The sequence below is a fragment of the Pinus tabuliformis genome, chromosome 8 (genome assembly GCF_031772625.1).
Source record: "Pinus tabuliformis cultivar Carrire ecotype Pingquan chromosome 8, CPIR1, whole genome shotgun sequence".
NCBI classification, from domain to species: domain Eukaryota; kingdom Viridiplantae; phylum Streptophyta; class Pinopsida; order Pinales; family Pinaceae; genus Pinus; species Pinus tabuliformis.
Window position 1 is genome coordinate 1,903,693,841 of NC_142294.1, and position 21,972 is coordinate 1,903,715,812.

General features: G+C 33.5%; 1 protein-coding gene across 3 annotated transcripts in view; it reads left to right on the forward strand.

The window, feature by feature from the left end:
* The window catches only part of LOC149244035 (uncharacterized), a 46,656-nt gene that overhangs the window by 20,186 nt on the left and 4,498 nt on the right, over window positions 1-21,972 (forward strand). For all 3 annotated transcript variants that reach the window (XM_089374723.1, XM_089374724.1, XM_089374725.1), the window contains one exon: window positions 21,362-21,898. In XM_089374723.1, the coding sequence (XP_089230849.1) occupies window positions 21,423-21,898 (476 nt within the window). In that variant the 5' untranslated portion in view covers window positions 21,362-21,422. The remainder of the gene's footprint in view (window positions 1-21,361; window positions 21,899-21,972) is intronic.

Below are 21,972 nucleotides of genomic sequence, written 5' to 3' on the forward strand. Positions count from 1 at the left end.
AATGAGGCCTCTGTTTTCTTCATTTTCCATTATTTTCCTTCATTTTCCTCCTGGCGTGCAACCTATGACCTTTCACCTTATTTTTCTCCTAATTTCCATTATTTTCATAAATAATTGTACCAAAAATGTCATTTTGCCCTTCCAAAGGTTTAGCCATTTCTTTTGCCAATTTCTTTAGCCATAATAAACCAATGAACACCCACACGCCTTCCCCAACATTTAACTTGGAATAAGTGTCCCATCAACCATGGTTATTATTTTTCATTTATTAACTTTTATTGCATGAAATTTTCACCAAAGCTGTTACATATTATTTATGTTTTTCCCAATATTATTTTCTAGAAAAAATAATAAAATTATAATTTTTTTTCAAACTATCAATGTACATTATTTAATATTATTTAAATTTAATAAAAAAAATTGTAATTATAAATTTCTTTTCAGATTACTAATTGATAATTTTGAAATAAATTTGGTTTTATATATATGTATATATAAAATTAATTGACAACATTAATTGTTTCTTCTTAATAAAAGTAAATCTTAACTTTTCCTTTAAAAATACATTTTTTCCCAGTAAAAAATACCATATTATTATGATTTTAATTTTCCCTACTCTAATTTACATTTTTGGTTCATCATTTACATGATTTATTCTTAGCTATTAACTTACCTAAAAAGTTAGGATAGCATATCATAGATCTGAAAAAGGGTCTATCCTTGAATTTCATCATAAAAAATTTGTTCTTATAATAAGATTCAAAGTAACATATTCTTGACCATATTTTTGAATTTTCACATTCATATGTCTATCATATTACTCTATGAGGGTTTAATTTACAATCAATATAATCCTAGTTATTTAATTATTCCATCATCATTAAGTCTCTAAAAAGATGGTAAGTAGTTTTGATTTTAAAATAATAATTCAAATATCCTGGGAGAAGTCTTATGATTATTTTTTGCTTTGCCATTTTATCTTATATTTTAAGGTTTATGTATATTCCCATGAAGTACATATGTTTCAAGCTATTCTTGTGCTCATGGTATATAGATTTCGGAAGCTTGAAAATCTTGAAAACCTTTCTATGGTGATATTCATTGGGTTCTGCGCCTTATGAATAATGTTTAGAAAGGGGATTGTGTCCTATTTCATATGGTTAATGGTAAGCAAAGTTTGTCACGTAGAGTTAGAATATTTTCAATTATTGATATTGTTAAAATTTATAATTCGATACAAGAATGAAAACTAATTGAAAACGCATGAGGCATTATTTGTCTTTTTATTTTACAATAAACTAAGAACTTTTTAGAATTATCTAGGATTCACAATTTCTAAATATATGTAGGACTAACAAGAATTTTTTAGAATTATCTAAGATTAGAAACAAATAAAGATATTTTTTTAAAAATATCTTAAATTAGCAACTATCAAATTGACTAACTTAATTAATAGGAGAGATTACATTTTAACACCCTCGCTTAATCTCGACTATTACTTTTATTAGCATTTGTAATTCCTTAGTTTTGTGTCTGTAACTCCAAAACAATTCTTTCCACAGGTTTGGTGAAAATACCTTCTAGTTGATTTATGTATCTTTGAATTTGAGGAAATATGTGACCATTGTTGACAAGCTCGTGAATAAAGTGACAACAAATGTCAATGCACTTGCTTTTCTTGTGAAACATATGATTATTTGATGATGCAATTGTTGATTTGTGGTCACAAAAAAGAAATTTGGCTCCTTTCTACATGTGTAATATCATTTAAAATTATTCTTAGCCATACTGCATGGCATGCTACTATAGTAGTTGGTACATATTTTTCTTTCGCATAATACATGGAGACAATGGGTTGTTTCTCTGAAGTCGATAGGATCAAATTTGTGCCCATATGAAAAGCATATTTTGAGGTTCTTTTCTTATCATCAATACTACTAGCAAAATCATTGTTTGAGAATATTTTAAGTGTGTTATCTCTAGAACTTGTGTACCAAAATCCATAATCAATCGTACTTGCAATATATATCAAAATAATTTTTTCAACTTTCGTGGGAGATTCCTTAGGAGACTCCATAAATATAGATATCTAACCAATTCCATACATAACATCAAGTTTAGTTGTAGTAAGGTACATGAGATTGATTACAAGCCTCATATATAATGTTAAATCAACTATTGGTCCATCATCTAACTTGTTCAATTTTGTTCTTGTTGCAATAGGTGTCTCTACTAGTTTGCATTTGTCCATTGTGAATCTCTTTAAGATCTGTGTAGCATAATTTCATTGACATATGAAAATCCCTTAAGCATATTACTTGACTTGAATTCCCAAAAAGTACTCCATGAGATCAAGGTTTTCAATCTCAAATTTTGTTTTCATAACAACTTTGAAATCATCCTCAATCTCAAATTTTGTTTTCATAACAACTTTGAAATCATCCATCATTATATTCTTGGCATATATCAATGCCATCAATATAAATACATTATAACCATTTTACCTTGATCTAATTTGGTATATAGAGTGGGCTCATTATTGCTTTTGTTGAATACGTCTTTGAGTAAATATGAACCAATCTAATTATACCAAGCTCTTGGAGCTTGCATCAAACCATAGAAGGATTTATTCAACATGTAAGCTTTGTACTATTGGCCTCTTACTTCAAACCCTCTTGGTTGATCTATGTAAACCTCCTCTTCTAGTTAACCATTTAAGAAAGTTGACTTCATGTCCATATTGCAAACAGGTTGTTTGATCTAGGATACAATGGCTAACACAACTCTAATAATATCAAACCTAGTTACTAGAGAAAATATTTAACCATAGTCAATACCTAGTTTCTAAGCAATTCCTTTAGAAACTAGCATTGCCTTATATTTCTCCACCTTGCCTTTATCATCTAGTTTTTTCTTGTAAACCCATTTAACACCAATGTTGGTTTTATCTATTGGGAGATCAATAAGATTCCATGTCTCATTCCTTTCAATAGCTTTAATATCTTCATTCATGGCTTGAACCCAAAGTTCTTCATTTGTTGAAATATGGCAAAAAAAATATTCCAATTTAATTTGTCCTCGAATTAAATTGTGAATTAAAATCAAATTTAGTCTTAAAAGCTACTTGGAAATAATTAATTAATTTATTTTAAATTAACTAGTTGGAGAAATTCAAATTAGTAATCTTTCTGAAGTCATGCAAAAGTTATCCCTTAAATTAAGGAGATAAGATTGAGTTATATTTGAGTTGTAATTAGTTAACTCAGTTTACTAAGTTAAGTCCAGTTAAATTAGTTCCAAACTATTTGAGGAACTAATAGTGAGTTAACAGTCAGTTGATGCATGCATCCACTCAACTAGTGCTACTCCAGTTAACTGAAGATTCCCTCATCAGAAACTCAGCATGTCTATTTTGAGAAAGATCTAGTTGAGATTAATGTCAAGGACAATGTACTATCAGTTGCATGTGTTTTCTCATGGATAAAACTCATGCATGCAATCAAGGGATTGATCCATGAGGATTGTGCAATTTTGAAGATCATCCACTTGGTAACAGGAGATCATCCACAAGGAACAACGCAAGGAAATAGGAGCTTGGAGGGTAGAGAGAAATGTTGGAGAGAAGCCAAGATTCCCTGTGAGCATCTGTGGGGATTGTACTAGGAGCTGGCTAGCTGTGAGAGCTAAGGCTTTGTATAATTCTTATGTATTTCCACCATGTATGGTAATACAATAGTGTGGGGTTTTTAGCTGAGGCTTTCCCCAAAGTATTTTCACGTGTATTGTGCAATTGGTTTTTCTTCTTCTGGTTATATTGTTCAGTTCGATCTTTAAGCTTCCGCAAATTGATAGTAGAATTAGGTTATAGTATTTTTCTTTGATTTATATTGAATTATCAGGTTAACCTACATCAGGGTTTCTACATGGTATCAGAGTTGTGAATAGTATATTGAGAAGAGAATTCGAAGTTTGAAGTTGAGGGTTGTAGGTGCAAATCGAATTCATATCATATTAAGGTTGGCCAATGGTGTTCTATGGCTTGAGACTTGAGTATGCCTTAGAAGGTTGGAAAGATAGAATAGAGGCTATATTAGAAGACAATGGCTTGAAGGAATTCATTGATCAAGAAATCCCAAAGCCAGCGTCCACTAATGCACAAGAGTTGGCTAAGTGGAAGAAGTGTGTGGCGAAGCCGAGACAGATCATCTTTGAGGGAGTTCGAGACCATATTGTCTCGAGTCTCCATGGGAAGGATACTCCATTTTCAATGTGGAAGACATTGAAGGAACTCTATCAGAGCAGTAGCGACCAGAGGAAATTGGTGCTCAAGGATAAGCTTCGAAGAATCAAGATGGAGAAGGGCAATACTATTTCCACATATCTGAGCAAGCTCACCACCTGTAGAGATGAGCTTGGTAGTGTGGGAATAACTACTATCAATGATGATATGGTGAACCTCGCTCTCCTTGGCCTTCCAAAGAGTTGGAATAGCTACCAGGACTTTGTGAATGGAAGGGAGAAACTGCCAGATTGGGAACGACTGTGGTCAGATCTTATGTAGGAGGAGATCAGGAGGAGCACACGAGATGGTTCTTCATCCAAGAATGTTGATAAAGAAAATCTGGCCTTAGAAAGTAAGGCAAGGAAAGGGAAGGGGAAGGCTTCCCATTTCAAATCGAATTCTTCTCATAAAGGGAAGAAGGGTGACATGTCTAAAGCAAGATGCTTTAATTGTCACAAGATGGGACATTGTGCGACTAATTGCCCATCGAAGAAGTCCAAGAAGGGATCCTTGGAAGGATTGGAAGGTGAGGCATTAGCCTCTCAGTTCGAAATGGGCTTTATCCTCATTGCATGCATGGTGTCATCGATGATGGGTTGTGTCTGGTATCTTGACAGTGGAGCCTCATTCCACATGATCGGTGATAAAAGTATTCAGTGCCTTGGAGGAGAAAGAATGCAATATGCACATAGAGATGGGTGAAGATGGAAGGTATAGTGTTTCAGGAGTGGGCATGGTTGCTTTTCAGAGGGAGCATGGAGCTCCTCTCACATTGACAAATGTGATGTATGTGCCTAGACTGAAGAAGAACTTGGTATTGTTCATGATGTTGGAGGACAAAGGCTACAATGTTGCCTTCAGTAAAGGAAAGGCGTTCCTAAGACACATAGCCACGAGTCAGACCAAGAGGATAGGGATTCAGGTGAATAATCCCTATAAAATAGAGGTAGATGATTATGTAGCATTGAGTACGAAAGTATAATTGGTGCAAAGCCAAGAGATTGGTGAGTTGTGGCATAGGCGGTTGGGTCATTTGCATCATGGGGCTTTGAAGATAATGCATCAGATATCTACAGGACTTCCCAAAGGTAAACTTGAGCAAGTTGACACATGCAAAAGTTGTAACTTGGGAAGGTACACCAAGTCTTTTTTTCATTATCGAGACAGTCGAGCAGAGGCTATCTTAGAGCGAGTTCATACAGGTGTGTGTGGACCATTCTCAACGACATCCACAATGAAGCAAAGGTATTATGTGATTTTCATTGATGACTATTCTCGTAAATGCTGGATTTATTTCATGCAGAAGAAGGACCAAACTTTCACAAAGTTTTGTGAGTTCAAATCTTTGGTCGAGAAAAAGTTAGGGAAGAAGATCAAGGCCTTGAGAAGCAACAACGGTGGAGAATATGTCTCTCAAGATTTTAAGGACTTTTGTGTAGGGGAAGGAATTAAACGAGTGTTGACGGAACTTTTGTGTAGGGGAAGGAATTAAATGAGTGTTGACGGAACCTCATAACCCACAACAGAATGGGGTGGCCGAGAGGAAGAATAGAACTATTGTAGGGGAAACACGGGCAATGTTGCATGACCAAGGCCTAGCACTTCACTTGTGGGCTGAGGCATGCAACACAACGTTCTATTTGCAAAATAGAAGCCCACATCGCGTACTTGGGATGAAGACACTAGAGGAAGCCTTCTCCGGTAAGAGACTAGATGTGGGTCACTTCAGGATCTTTGGCTCATCGGCATATTTCCATGTGACAAAGGATGCACGGAAGAAGCTTGAGCCGACAACAGAGTTGGGGATATTTGTGGGGTACACTGATACACCTCACAACTATCGGGTGTACTTGTCTACTAGTCGGAGGATAGTGGTTCACAGAGATCTCAAGTTTGATGAGCAGAAGGCCATGCGAGTTTCCCTTGAGAGGGAGCTCCAACTACAGGTTGTGGATGAATTGTTGGTTCCTAAGGAGGAGGAGCCTTAGACTGATGCGGAGCAGTTGCATGCAGAGGTTCCAGGAGTGGAGACATCCACTCAAGGAGGGTCTTCCAGAGATGGACGGAAGCACGCAAGAGAAGCTGGCAAATTGTTGGAGAATGCGAGAGAGAATGTGAGAGAATCATCTTCTGAGCGCAGATAGAGGAGGTCATTTGAGAGGCACACTAGATACATGGCTCTTGCTGGGGAATGTGTTGAGATTGAGCCATCTTCCTTTGAGGACGCAGTGCAGCAGCCGATTTAGGTTGATGCTATGGTGGAGGAGTATGACTCCATAGTTAGTAACAGTGTTTGGGACGTGGTTCTGAGACTGAAGAACAAGTCAGTTGTGAGTTCCCATTGGATTTACAAGGTAAAACAAGCTGCTGATGGTAGTGTGGAGAAGCATAAGGCAAGATTTGTTGCCAGAGGCTTTTCACAGGTCGAGGGGATTGACTATGATGAGACTTTTGCTCCTGTGGCAAGGTACTCATCTATTAGATCTATGTTGGCACTATCAGCACATATGGGTTGGAAGATCCATCAGATGGATGTGAAGACTGCATTCCTCAATGGTCAGATTGAGGAAGAGGTGTACATAGAGTAGCCGGAAGGTTTTGAGACCTTCGATCGTGAGTCGCATGTGTGCCAACTCAAGAGAGTGTTGTACGGGCTGAAGCAAGCACCTCGTGCTTGGTACACCAGGATAGACAACTACTTCACTGGGTTGGGCTTCACAAAGAGTGAAGCGGATGCGAACCTGTACCACATCATGGTGAAAGGTAAGCTGTTGATCATCGTACTTTATGTTGATGATCTCATATTGACTGGTGATGATCAGTTGATCGTGTCTTGCAAGGAGGACCTTGCAAGAGAATTCGAGATGAAAGACATGGGTCTCATGCATTACCTCCTTGGGATGGAAGTGTGGCATAAGGATGGAGAGTTGTTTGTGTCTCAGGGCAAGTATGCTAACGAGATACTCGAGAAATTCCACATGGAGAAATGAAAGCCCATGCAGACTCCTCTAGCAGGTAACTAGAGGAAGGAGGATGCTTCTTCAAGAGAAGTGGTAGAGGCTACTGTGCACAGGAAGCTTGTGGGTTCACTGGTACTTAGTGAACACACGACCAGATTTGTGCTATGCAGTGAACCAGCTGAGTCAAGCGATGGTTTAGCCTACCAAGATGTTTTGGAAGGCGGTAAAACATGTATTTAGATACCTCAGAGGCACATCTCAGTATGGATTATGGTACAGATGGACAAACGGAGTGAAGCTACAAGGCTTCACTGATGTAGATTGGGCAGGGAGTCCATTAGATCGGAAGAGCACATCAGTAGGGATTTTCAACCTTGGGTCAGCAGCAGTTTCTTGGTATAGCAGGAAACAGAGGTCGGTTGCACTCAGCTCGGCAGAGGCAGAATACATGGCTACAAGTTAGGAAGCATGTGAGGCCATCTGGATGTGGAAAATCCTAGTTGGTTTGTTTAATCAGAGGATGGATCCAACTGTGATCTATTGTGATAATCAAAGTTGTATCAAAGTCTCTGAGAATCCAATATTTTGTGATAGGTCCAAGCACATCGACATCTGGTATCATCATCTCAGAGACTGTGTAGTAAGGAGGATCATGTCGCTGCAATATATTTCGACAGAGGAGCAAGATGTTGACTATCTTGTTGACATTTTGACAAAGGCATTGTCAAAGTGTAAATTCGAGTTCCATAGAGACAGCATCGGGGTGGCAGATAATCCCTTTCTTGTTGAGAGGGAGTGTTGAAATATGGCAACAAGAATATTCCAATTTAGTTTTTCCTTGAATTAAATTGTGAATTAAAATAGAATTTAATCTTAGCAGCTACTTGGAAATAATTAATTAACTTATTTTAAACTAATTAGTTGGAGAAATTCAAGTTAGCGGTCTTTCTGAAGTCATGCAAGAGTTATCCCTTAAATTAAGGAGATAAGATTGAGTTATATTTGAGTTGTAATTAGTTAACTCAATTTACTGAGTTAAGTCCAGTTAAATTAGTTCCAAACTGTTTGAGGAACTAATAGTGAGTTAACAGTTAGTTGATGCATGCATGCACTCAACTAGTGCTACTCCAGTTAACTTAAGATTCCCTCATCAGAAACTCATTCATGTCTATTTTGAGAAAGACCCAGTTGAGATTAATGTCAAGGACAATGTACTATGAGTTGCATGTGTTTTCTCATGGATAAAACTCATGCATGCAATCAAGGGATTGATCCTTGAGGATTGCGCAGTTTTGAAGGAGATCATTCACTTGGTAATAGGAGATCATCCACAAGGAACATCGCAAGGAAATAGGATCTTGGAGGGCAGAGAGGAATGTTGGAGAGAAGCCAAGATTACCTGTGAGCATCTGTGAGGATTGTACTGAGAGCTAGCTAGTTGTGAGAGGTAAGGCTTTATATAATTCCTATGTATTTCCGCCATGCATGATAATACAATAGTGTGGGGTTTTTAGCTAAGGCTTTCCCCAAAGTATTTTCATGTGTATTTTGTGATTGATTCTTCTTCTTCTAGTTATATTGTTCAGCTCGATATTTAAGCTTCCAAAAATTGATAGTAGAAGTAGGTTATAGTATTCTGCTTTGATTTATATTGCATTATCGAGTTAACCTACATCAGAGTTTCTATGTCATTCACTACCTCTTCAAAGTAAGTACGATGACAGGATAATAAGGAGAAATGAACTTGTCTATCCATGTCATCACATTGGTCATATATTTCCCTTAAGCTCATATTTTGTTGATTTCTTACTAATTTAAGTTTTTGATTCACAATTGGAAGGACTAATTCTTTGATTTCTCAATGTATTTGTTGGCTCTTTGTTGGAAGAATTATCTTCTTGTATTTGCTTCTGTAACCTCTAAACTCTTGGTGGAGTGACTTGATATATTTAAATTTCGACCTATTCATTTATTAAGAGAGATGGATTTCTACTATACATTCCTTCATTCTCTTGATCACTACAAGAATTTTAAATCTCTTTCCACCACAAAATTCTTAGTGATTGGAATATATAGTTTGTAGGCTTTTGATTATTCATTGTACTTGATGAAAATGGATTTTCCAGTTCTTTTATCAAGTTTCCTTAGCTCTTATGTGACATGTGCATAGGAAATACAAAAAAAAAAATCTGAAATGAGAAGCACTTGATTTTGTGCCACTCCATGCTTCTCGAGGTACTTTACCTTTCATACCATTTGCTGGAGACCTGTTTGATATGTAGATTGAATAAGAAATAACCTAAACCCAAAAATCATTAGATAGATTTCTAGCTTTAAGCATACTCCTTTCCATGTACATAATGACATAATTCTTTTTTTAAGCCACTCCATTCTATTATGGTGCATATTTGGTGGTGAATTATCATTGAATTCCTTCCTATCTACAAAAAATTGTGAACTCCTTTGAGTTATACACTCCTCCATTTGATTTGAGCACTTTGATATATTTGTCACTTTACTTTTCTCTTTTAGTGTTAAATTATTTGAACTTTGTGAGTGTCTCTTGTTTGTGTTTGAGGAGATGCACAATTTTTTTTTGCTGACATTAGCAATAAATGTTAGAAAATAAATTTTTCCACCAATGGACTAAGTTTGCATAGGTCCACATACATTTATGTGGATAGGTTCTAGATACTCCTTGGCTTTGTACGAGGCTTTCGGTAAACTATCTCTCTGATGCTTTCCAATATTGCAACTATTGTAAGTGTTGGTTTCCTCATTAAATATGGGTCGTCTATTAACCAATGATTACTTTTGCAAGAGACTAAGAATCCTAAAATTTATGCGACCATACCTAAAATTCCACAACCAAGTCTCATCTATGCTTGAGACATTTTGTGCATATGACTCTAGCATATTTACAGTTCTCAAATTCAATGGGAACAATCTATTCTTGGTCATTTGAACATTTTCAATAAGTCTTCTACTAGGTGTCTTATCTAATTTTTTGCATGTGGAGTCTTTAAATATGACACGATAACAATGTTAAGTCAATCGCCCGATACTTAGCAAATTATGTCTACGATTTGGTACATAAAATGAATGATGAATATCTTTCTTTTCATTTTTCTTAGTTAGGGTAGACACGACACCTTTTCCTAAGGCCTTGACATGAGAATCATCTCTTAAAGTACTTTCAAGTCGAGTAGAGTTATCAATGTTAGAAAACTACGTCTTGTTACCTACATGTGATTGATGCAACTATTTTCTAAGCAACCAAATATCCTTGTTGTGATCTTCTTCAATGATTCTCCATGACATGAACATTGACATAGATGTTTGTTCTTCAATGTTGGAGACATTTTCTTTGTCCTTATTTATATTTAACTATTTATTGTTGCATTCACTTTCATGGTGTCCATACGTTTTGCAGTAGTAACATTGTATATTAGACTTGTTTTTTCATCTTTTCCCTCTCCCCCTTTGATTTTGAGAGTGGCTAGGCTTCAGATTTTATCGTTATGGTTATTCCACTATAGTTCTTTCTTTTGCTTTATGGTTATCTCTACCTATTTGACCTCGTATTTGCTTCCTCTACCTCTACTAGTGGATTCCTGAGCTTTTAAGACATGTTCTAAGGAATCCTCTTCCATGTTGATTTTTTTTATTCATGTGATAAAAGGGATCTAATAATTATTCTATTGTTAGTTTGGATAGATCTTTTGACTCCTTAATGACAACCATCTCAATCTTCTTGAGTAGGATTTAAAGAAAATTTAATCATCTATCTATTAGCCTTGGGTTGATTTAAAACTTTGATCACTCTCACCATGAATTGGTCAATGTTTTCTTGTCTCCTCAATCTTCAATGTTTCAAACTCTCTCCTGAAGTTAGTTCTCACTTTTTCATTACCTTGATATGCTAACTATAGCATATCCTAGAATTTCTTTGCGCTAAATGCTTCCATTATGTTAAGAAAAAAGGAGTCATTTACTAAAATCTAGATCCATAGTTTGGTATTTTTATTTTACTAAATTGAGCCATGACATGTAGTGTTTCTTGATCTAGCTTTGCAAATCTATTCTCTGTTACTTCCCAATATTCATGTAATTGCAAGAAGTTTTTAATTTTCACAAACTAGAATTCATAGTTATTGTGAACAAGAATTGGTACCTATTTCCTTGTATTACTTGTAGAAGCCATTAAAAACTTGTCATGCCAAAATTGTTCTCTCTAATATCTTGCAATCACACCCTTTTTAATACTCAATTATATATATATACTATTTCTTTTCCCAACAAGATATCAAACTCACTTTTACATATCAAAATATTATCCACACATCAAGGAATTAAATAAAGTATAATCACTAAACCCTAACTTCATATATGCTATAACCTTTAATTTAATTTACAACCAAACTTTAATGAAAATAAAATAGTCAAACTTTAATGTTGAATTTATCCATGGCTCCCCCTTTGGGTCAATGGAGCTGAGTGTGGCAGGGTTGTGGGTGACTCAAGGAAATGATGACTACCATTAGTATTTTCCTTAGTCAAGTTCTATTCCAAAATCGAATGCTACTCAAACGCAATGTGAATGCAGATGAGTTGATGGTGGCTCAAGGTAGGGAATAGTGGCAACTCGAATTTCAGATTGGATCACCTTTTCATTATTCAATGGAACTACAACTTTGTGGGCAGTCCCATGGCGACCTTTCCTTGGATCTTTCACACAAACCCCATGCTTACACCCTTGGATCTCCTCCATGAACTATTCTCCACTCTAAGAAGAGACTTAAGCCTACTTTGATACCATGTTAAAACTCACAAGCAAAGACAAGAATGAAGACCAATTCGAACCTCAACATTGGGGTTCTCGCTTGTCTTTATTCAATGACACAACTTTGTTGGATAGTGCTATAGCTACTTTTCTTTGGCTCTTTCACGTAGACCTCATGCTCACACCCTTGGATTTCATCCTTTATGATCTTCTCTCCACTCAATGAAGAGACTTAAGCCTACTTTAATATTATGTTAACACTCACAAGAATAGACTAGAATGAAAAACAATTGGAAGCTTATGTGGTGGTGCTTTCCTTTCTCACTATTAAATAGGTTTTATAATATACCAAGAATTTTCTAGAATTATCTAGGACTAACAACTTCTAGATATATCTTTCAAAACATATCTTGGACTAACAATCGACTCTAGGAGATATTATGTTTCAACATATATGTCATTTTATTTTGACATTGTGATCCCTTCAAACTATCAAGATATTTTTTTATCTATGTTGCATTGGTTTTTGGGACAGGGGGATGCATTCTTGGGATGGCTACAACGCACACAGAGTTTTTTAGGGGGTCAAAAATAATATATATATAATTCAGAATTGAGAATTCATTATCAACTTCAAAGTTGTAAACATAATTGTAACATCGTCCTCTTTTTAACGCGAAAATAGTTGTAATTTACCTAGATTGGCACATGATATTTTTATTTTTACTTTTTGGCCTTAAAAAAAACCCACAACAACAAAGTCAGTCTTCTTATAATTTCCAATTTAACCTTTTCCTAACAACTGCTTGGCTTACTTGTGTACCTATGTTCACTATATAAGATACTTGAATTCCTACTAGTTTGCTTGTACAATTGTGCTTTTTTTGTAACAAAGAAAACACACACACACACACATATATAAACTCCAAGGTCTGAGCATTGTAGTTTAGACTAGACCATGGTGAAGTTCTTGAGCATTATCATGATCCCGCAATTTGTCCTTTAACTTCTTTAGTTCTTTTCTTTCATGTTGATTCACTTACCCTCAATTCCTTCCACACATATATAATCACATATTCATCTCCACATATTCATCACCCTTTGGCTTTCGTGGTGAATTAGCATGATTCAAACCTTATCCTTATGGATTTATGCACCACTTACATATACATTTGGTTGATTAATGTTTATGGAAGGCCTCAGGTTGATATGCATGCATTCGTGTGTTAAATTATCTAGGCGATAGACTTTATACATTGTATTTTTCTATGGGAAATGGCATGGCACCATCTGTCATGGCCGCCACTTAGACAAGGTTTCACGTGCTAATCCTCTTAGTGGCTTGGGTCCCCACTGGCCTGGTGAAACCCTAGACAAATGCTTATTTTTAATGGCAATGATGATATCCTTACAAATGGGCAATGCAGAATAAGTTGGCGGGTGTTAGGGTAACTAGCCTACCGAGTCCTACCCAGGTTTGATTTTCCCAAAGATGTTGGATTAACTGACAATGTTGAACTAACACTTGGGCATTGAAATATGCTAAAAGCTTCAATCTTGATTGTCTTTTCTCTTATAAAATAGAAAAATAAGAAAATCATCCAATATTTTATTCACTTTTTACTTTTTGATAAATATTTTAGTGATTTTATTAATAAAAACCTTTAATAATCAATAAAAAAAATTAATAATTAAATATTATAATTGTAAATTCTAATATTTCATAATTTTCGTATAAATATTATAATTGTAAAATTCATTTTAAATTATCTAGTTTTATTTTGATATGATTTTTTTCAAACTATTATTTGATATCAGTTTTTTTTCACACTATTGATAAAAAACTCTCATTCCACATCGGATTTCTTCTTTAAAATTTATCTTTCTTACGTGTCACAAAACACCCCACTATTACTATTTTCTTATTGCCCACTCTAATGTACATCCAATCAGAATTTTCCATGCCCTTTGTAAGTTTATTTTCTTATTCCCCACTCTAGCTTACATCTTAGTCACAGTTTCCCATACACTTCGTTAGTTTAGTTTACATCTTAGTCAAGGTTTCCCATACACTTCGTAAGTTTAGTTTACATCTTAGTCACAATTTCCACAAGTTTATGGATCCTTTACTTGATGCATTCTTTATCGTTAATTTACCTAAAAAATTGTAGCTTATCGTTGGATTTAAAAGTTGTTACTAATAGCCCAAAGAACCTCGAATGTATATATCTTTAAATTTTATTTATTAAAAAAATATCCTAATTAAAAATACTCCAAATTAACATATTTATAGTTATATTTTTGAATTTTATTAATATTTTATAGTTATATTTTTGAATTTTATTAATATTGGATAACATGATTAAATTTAATGAGTTTGATTTCAAGTCAATATAAACCTATCGGGATAATTATTTCATAATCATCCAACCTTAATATAATTAATAAGTAGTTTTAAATTTAAAGATAATAATCTAAATATCTATCCAAAGAGGTTTATGGTTATTTTTTGCTTTAGCTTTTTATATTATATTTTAGAGTGGGAGTATGATGTTTCTTATGGTATGTAGATTTTGGAGATTTATGTGTCTTGAAAATATTTTTATGATTTAGAGTGGGAGTATGCATGTTTCTCATGGCATATGGATTTTGGAGGTTTATGTGTGTTGAAAATATTTTTATGGTAGTATTTATTAGGTCTTGTATTTATAGGTCTTTTATGTCATGAATAATGTGTAGAAAAGAGATTGTGGCGTATTTTATGTAAGTTAATGGTAAATGAAGTTTTTCATATGGAATCAAAATATTTTTAATTGTTACTATTGTTAAAGCCTACAAATAGAGATAGGAATGAAAACCATTTAAAAACTCAAAGCATTGCTCACCCTTTTCACTATTAAATAGTTTTTACAATAAACTACGAACTTTCTAGAATTATATAGGACTAATGACTTTAGAGATATCTATGACTAATAAGAATATTCTAGAACTATTGAAGATTAACAACGTAGAGAGATATCATTCTTAAAATAAAAACATTAGACTAACAACTAATTGTTCAACTAATTCAGTCAACAAGAGAGATTATGTTTTAACATTCCTCAATCTCAACTGTTACATTCATTGGCATGGACACTATCTACGTTTTGTCTGTGAATCTAAAAAATATTCTTCGTAATGGTTTAATGAATATATTTGCTAGCTAATCGCCACACCCACAAACTTAAAGAGATATGTCACCATTGTTGACAAGCTCGCGAATAAAATGATAGAGAGTGTCAATGTGCTTGGTTTTCTTGGAGAACACATGGGTCTTTGATAATGCAATTGTTTTGTTGTTGTCACAAGAAATAAAGGTCAATTGCTTTCTCACATGTGCAAAATTCTTCAAAAGTCTTGCTAGTCATTATGTATGACATGCTATTGTAGTAACTTCTACATATTTTGCTTCTATAAAAGATATGGAGACAATGGGCTATTTCTTAAAAGTTCATGAGATCAAATTTGTACCCAAATGAAAATCATATACGGAAGTTCTTTTTCTATCATCAATATTGCTAGAAAAATCATTCCCTGTGTATTCCATAAGTGTGTTGTCTTTAGAACTTGTGCAAAATAATCCATAATTAGTTGTACCCGCAATATACCACAAAATTATTTTTCCAATATTTCATTAAGATTCCTTGGGAGACTGCATAAATCAAGAAATGGAGCTAATTTCACACATAGCATCAGATCCATTCACAGAAACGTACAAAAGATTACATACAAACCTCTTATAGAATGTGGAATGAATTGTTGGTCCATCTTCCTACTTGCTTAGATTCCTCTAGTTTGTAGTTGTTCATCTTGAATCTCTTTAAAATATCTATAACATAATTTTGTTAACATGTTAAAATCCCTTAAGTAGATTAATTAACTTTAAATTTCTAAAAAGTACTTCTTGAGGTGGAAGTTTGTCATATCAAATTCTCTTTTCATACCAACTTTGAAATCATCTAACATCATATTCATAGTATATATCGTGTCATAAATACAAACTATAATCCTTTTTTCTTATCTGATTTGGTATAGAGAGTGGGATCATTATTGTTATCACTAAACCCATAGTTGAGTAAATATGAGTTAATTTCATCGTACTAATCTCTTGAATCTTTCTTTAATCCATACAAGGCTTTAATCCACTTGTATGGTTTGTACTCTTGTCCTTTTACTTTAAATCCTTGTCGTCGATCTACATACATCTCGTCCTCTAGTTTTCCATTCAAGAAAATTGACTTCATGTCCATTTGGTTAACTGGCCATTTGTTTTCAGCTATAATGGTTAACACAAATCTAGTAGTATCCAACCCTGCTATTGGAGCAAAGGTTTCACCATAGTCAATACCCGGTTGCTGAGAAAGTCTTTAGCAAACTAGCCTTGACTTATATTTCTCTAGCTTGCCTTTCTTATCTAGTTTTGTCATGTACACCTAATTAACACCAATGCTCATTTTATTTGTTAGGAGATAAACAGGATCCCATGTCTCATTCCTTTCAATGGGTTTAGTTTCTTCATTCATAGCCTATACGTAATGCTCTTCATTCACCTCATATTGAAAATAAGTAGGTTGATAGGATAATAAGGAAAAATAAGTTTGTTGATATATGTCATCACATTGCTCATATGTTTCCCTTCAGCGCTTATTTGTTTGATTCCTTGTTTAAGTTTTTGGCTCATTGTTGGAAGGAGGACTAATACTCTAATTTTTCATTCAATTGGCTTACTCTTTTCTCAAATAAAAACTATCTTCTTATGTTTGCCCTTGTAACCTTGGCCATCTTGGTGGACGGAATAACTATCTTGAACTTTACATTTATTCATCTAGTGGGAGAGATGGATGTATACTGTCCATTGCTTTATTCATCTGATCGCTCCAAGAATTTCACATCTCTTCTCACCAAAAATTTTGTACTGATTAAATTATATAAATTGTAGGATCTGGAATGTTCATTGTACCCTTGATGAAAATGCATTTTTTTAAATATTGTTGTGAAGCTCATCCATAGCTATTTTGGGACATGTTAATAGGAAATTTAGCCAAAAAAATTAATGACAAACACTTCACTTTGTGCCACTCCATGCTTTTGGAGACACTTTACCTTTCACACTATGTTTTGGAGATATGTTCAATATGTAGATTGAACAAGAAAAACCCTCAACCCAAAAATCATTTAGTAGATTTCTAGCTTTGAACATATTACTTGCTATATTCACAATGGTCATATTCTTCCATTTGTACACTCATTCTATTGTGGGGTAAATAGGGTAGTGAATTACCTTTTAATTCCCTGATCTCTTCAAAACTTTATGAGCTCCTTTGAGTCATTCTCTCCTCCATTTGATGTCAGCATTTTGACATATTATCCTTTTTTCTTTTCGCCTACGATGTTAAATTATTTGAACTTTCTGAATGTCTCTAGTTTGATTTTGAAAAAATACACCGAAAATTTTCCATTGAAATCATCAATAAATGTTAGAAAATAAAGACTTCCACTAATGGAATGAATTTGAATGGTCCACATATATTTTTGTGGATGAGTCTAGATGCTCTTTGGCTCAATAGGAGGCTTATGGAAAACCGTCTCTTTAATGTTTTCCAACAATTCAACTTTCACAAGTGTTAGTTTGCTCATTTAATATGGACGGTCCCTTGGCCATTGGTTGTTTTCTCAAGAGACTAGAAGTCATAAGATGTATGTGACCATACCTAAAATGTTGCAATAAAGTCTCGTCTATAATTGAGACATTTTGTACATATGACTATGATAGATTTACACTTCTCATATTTAGTGGGAGTATTTTTTTTTGCACATTTGAACCTTTGCAATAGGGCTTTTATTAGGCAAATTATCTAAGATTGTGCATGTGGAATCCTTTAATATGATATCATAACCATGTTGATTAACTGTCCAATATTTAACATACTATTTATAAGATTTGGTACATAAAAGACATCAAGGATATCTTTCTTTTCATTTTTCTCAGTGAGAATAAACACAACACCTTTGCCTATGGCCTCAACGCTAGAATCATCTTCTAAAGTAATTTCAACGCTGGAATCATCTTGTTACTTATTGTGTGATTACTATAGCCACTCTCCACACAATCAAAGAACTTTGTTTTGATCTTCTTCAATGATTTGACATCAGACGAACATTGACCCAGATGTTTTTTTCCAATGCTGGAGACATTAGCCCTATCCTTGTTTAGATCTAAGTATTTCTTTTTTCATTCACTTTCATAATGCCCATACTTTGTGGTATTGACATGGTACCCTGGACTCATCTTTTCATCTTTTATGGCCCCCCCTTTGATTATGAGAGTCTTGGCTAACTAATCGTCTTATTGTTTTGGTTTAATTATTTTTTTGCTTGATAGTTATCTTTGCCTCTTTGACCTCTATCTCTCTCTGTCTATGCCTCTACCAACGAGTGCCTATGTCTTAAATGCATGTTCTAAAGACTCATTTTCCATGTTGATTCTTGACTCATGCAATAAAAGAGACTCCATCAATTCTTCCACTGTTTGTTTGGACGTATCTTTGGACTCTTTACGGTAGTGATATCCATCTCAAACTTCATATGTAGGATTTTAAGAACTTTTTCCACTATTTTGCTAATCTTCAATTGTCTATTTATGAGTTTTGAGCTGATTTACAACTCTAATCACTCGATTCCTGAACTAGTCAATGATTTTTACTTTCTTCATCTTAAGTGTTTCAAACTCTCTCCCAAGCTTTTGAAACTTAATAGCCCTTGCTTTGTCATTATCTTGATATGTTAACTCTAGAAAAATTGAGCCATCTATTAAACTCAAGATCCAAAATTTGGCGTCCCATTTCTGCAAGTTGATTATTTAAGCATTAATCATGGTCTAGAAAATTCTTTGATCTATCTCTACAAAGTCATTGTTCATTACTTCTTAATCTATCTCTACAAAGTCATTGTACATTACTTCCTAACATTCTTGTGCCTACAATAAAATATTCATTTGTAGAGACTAAAAATGATTGATCTTCTTAACTTATAACTATTAAATAATTTATGATATCAAAATTTCTCTCTAATATTCTCATAATCACACATTTTTTTAATAATCAATGGTTTACTTTTTAATCACACATTTTTAAAATAATCAATGATTTACTTTTTAATCACACATTTTTTTAATAATCAATGATTAGGTTTTACTTTCACATGTAAATACCAGAGCTTTTAAGAAATTATTATGAAAAAATCAATCACATTTTAAATATGAAAATACTATGGAGAAAAATATTATGCACACGTCCAGGAATGGAATAAATATTAATAAAAAAATTATAATACTTAAATCCTAAACTCCAAACATAAAACCTTTCATTTAATTTACGGCCAAACTTTAATTAAAATTTAAATATCCGAATTTTAATTCTAAATTTCTAAACGACGGCATCTTTGGTTATGGGTAGATCAAGGCAACAATGGCTACAATTGCTATTATCCATAGCCGGCAGTTATGGCCACCTTTTTTTAGCTATTTCTCGCAGACACATTGAGTAAATTAAGCTTTCAAATTAATAATAAATATAATGTCAAAACTATACGCAGAGACATTGAGTAAATTCAATTGCAAATTCATGGGGTATTGCTTGCGCTTCTCGTTATTAATTTCTTTTTACAATAAACCATGCACTTGTTAAATTGTTTAGAACTAATAACTCTTAAAAATATGGAGAACTAATAAGCATTTTTAGAATTATTTAAAACTAACCATTTTAAAAATATTTCTAAATAGCACCTAACTACCAAACTATTTGATACGCCAGAGATATTATATTTTAATAAATATGTTTTTTGATTTTGACTGTGGTATCTCTTAAAATTGTCGAAAGAACAATATCTCTTTTATGTGTTTGAATGTTTACATGTATAGTTTTTCATAGATGCATAGCGTTTCAAATATTTCTTTTTGTATAGCTTTTCAAATATCTCTTTTATTGGTTGAATTTTTACCTGTATAGCTTTTCATAAACAAAGTTAAATAGATAGATTTCCAATTTTGAGTGTTGGTATTGGTTTGTTGATTTGTTAGTTATGTTATATTATATATATGTTTTAAAATTATATATATATATACTAAAGGTAATAATTTTTTTATATAATTTTAAAAAAATTATAATTAAAAAATATTGTTAATGGTTTTATTTCTGGAGTATTTTTGATTAAATTAAGTTGTTTAAAATCATATTTAAAATTATTGTGAATATGGAGTAGTTTTTCATTTAATTTTATTATATAGATTATTACATTCAAGCATAAGTTTATTAAGTTTGATGTTTAATTTACATTTTGTATATATATATATATATATATATATTAATTATTAAATTTAGTAAAAATTTAATTATTTTAGTTATTAATTTTAAATTTTGATACTTTAAGTAAAGTTTAAATATTGTATGGAAATATTTCTTATATTTTTAAATTTAGGTTTCTAAATTATTGAGATAGTTAGACCATAAATTTTAAAGTAAATTTAGATGAAGATAACTGAAATTAAAATATGAAACTAAATTAAGATAATTTTGAATCAAAACGAAAAGAAAATAATAATGATTATATTCTTATTCTCTAATTAATTTTAAATAAATGTAAAATAAGTTTTTGATAAAGTTCTTTTAAAATTGTAAAACATGGCCGAATCATGTAGGGTGGTTTATATTGAAATTAAGTTCGAGGAATTTTGATTTTTTAATAGAATGTACAAGATTTGATATTAAAAGAGTATTTTTGATCTAATATACTATGTTGTTAATGAATTTTATATTTTAGAATTATATTAGAAAAGTATATAAACCAAATAAAAATTTAAATTCTAATAGTTGACTTATTAATATTTAATATTAGATTTATATATTAAACTGAACCTAAATGTGGTTAGGTTAGTATTTAGTAGCTGTGTTTCCAGGTTAAAACTGTAAACCTCGTGGAGTAGTGAAGAGAGGTTTGTTTGGTTCTGTCTCTCCTCAATCCACCTGCTCAGCCTATCGCGGTAAGTTTCAAAAGAAAAAAGATTACATAACGGATATACATGTGGAATTGTTCAATAGTAGGTTCTATTAATCATGCCCCTTGAGGAGCGGGATGTGGGATATCACGCTAAATTCAACCATTAATCGCTCTCTTTTACAATTAAAGTTGAAGTTCGCTCTCTTTTACAATTAATCGTGGCAAACGCTTCATTCTATTCATTAATGACAATGCTCGTTTTTGTCAATGTTTCCTTATTGCTGTCATCGATATCTCTTGCAGGCATAGCGTTCCCCAACTTCGATCGGGGACACCATATCTCCTGTAGAACGTCATTCTTCTAATGGAGCAACAGCCAGGTGCATACCACGTTTTCATAAATCACAGGGGACCGGATGTGAAGAAAAACCTGGCCAGCCTTATCTACAATCGCCTCACAAACTGTCACGGGCTGCGTGTCTTCCTCGATAAGAATGAGATTCGCATGGGAGAGACTATCTCAGATGCAATACACAACGCCATTCAGAGTGCCTATGTTCACATTACCATTTTTTCTGAGCGCTATGCTGAATCAAGGTGGTGCTTGGAGGAACTGTACTGGATTTTAAGATCATATCATAAGCACAACAGGAAGGTTATTCCGGTCTTCTGTGGTGTTCAGCCTGCAGACCTTCGTCACATTGAGAGCAGATGTTATAAAAATGCCTTTCATAAACACCAAAGCGAATGGGGAGCCTCCACAGAAGAGATCGAAAAATGGAAGAAGGCCCTCAGCGAGGCCGCGGGTATTTCTGGCATAATCTTCCAACCGAACGAAAGGTGAATACATAATCTAACTGATTATATAATTCCAATCTACTTTTCTCAATTCTAGCCATAATGAGTCAATATAT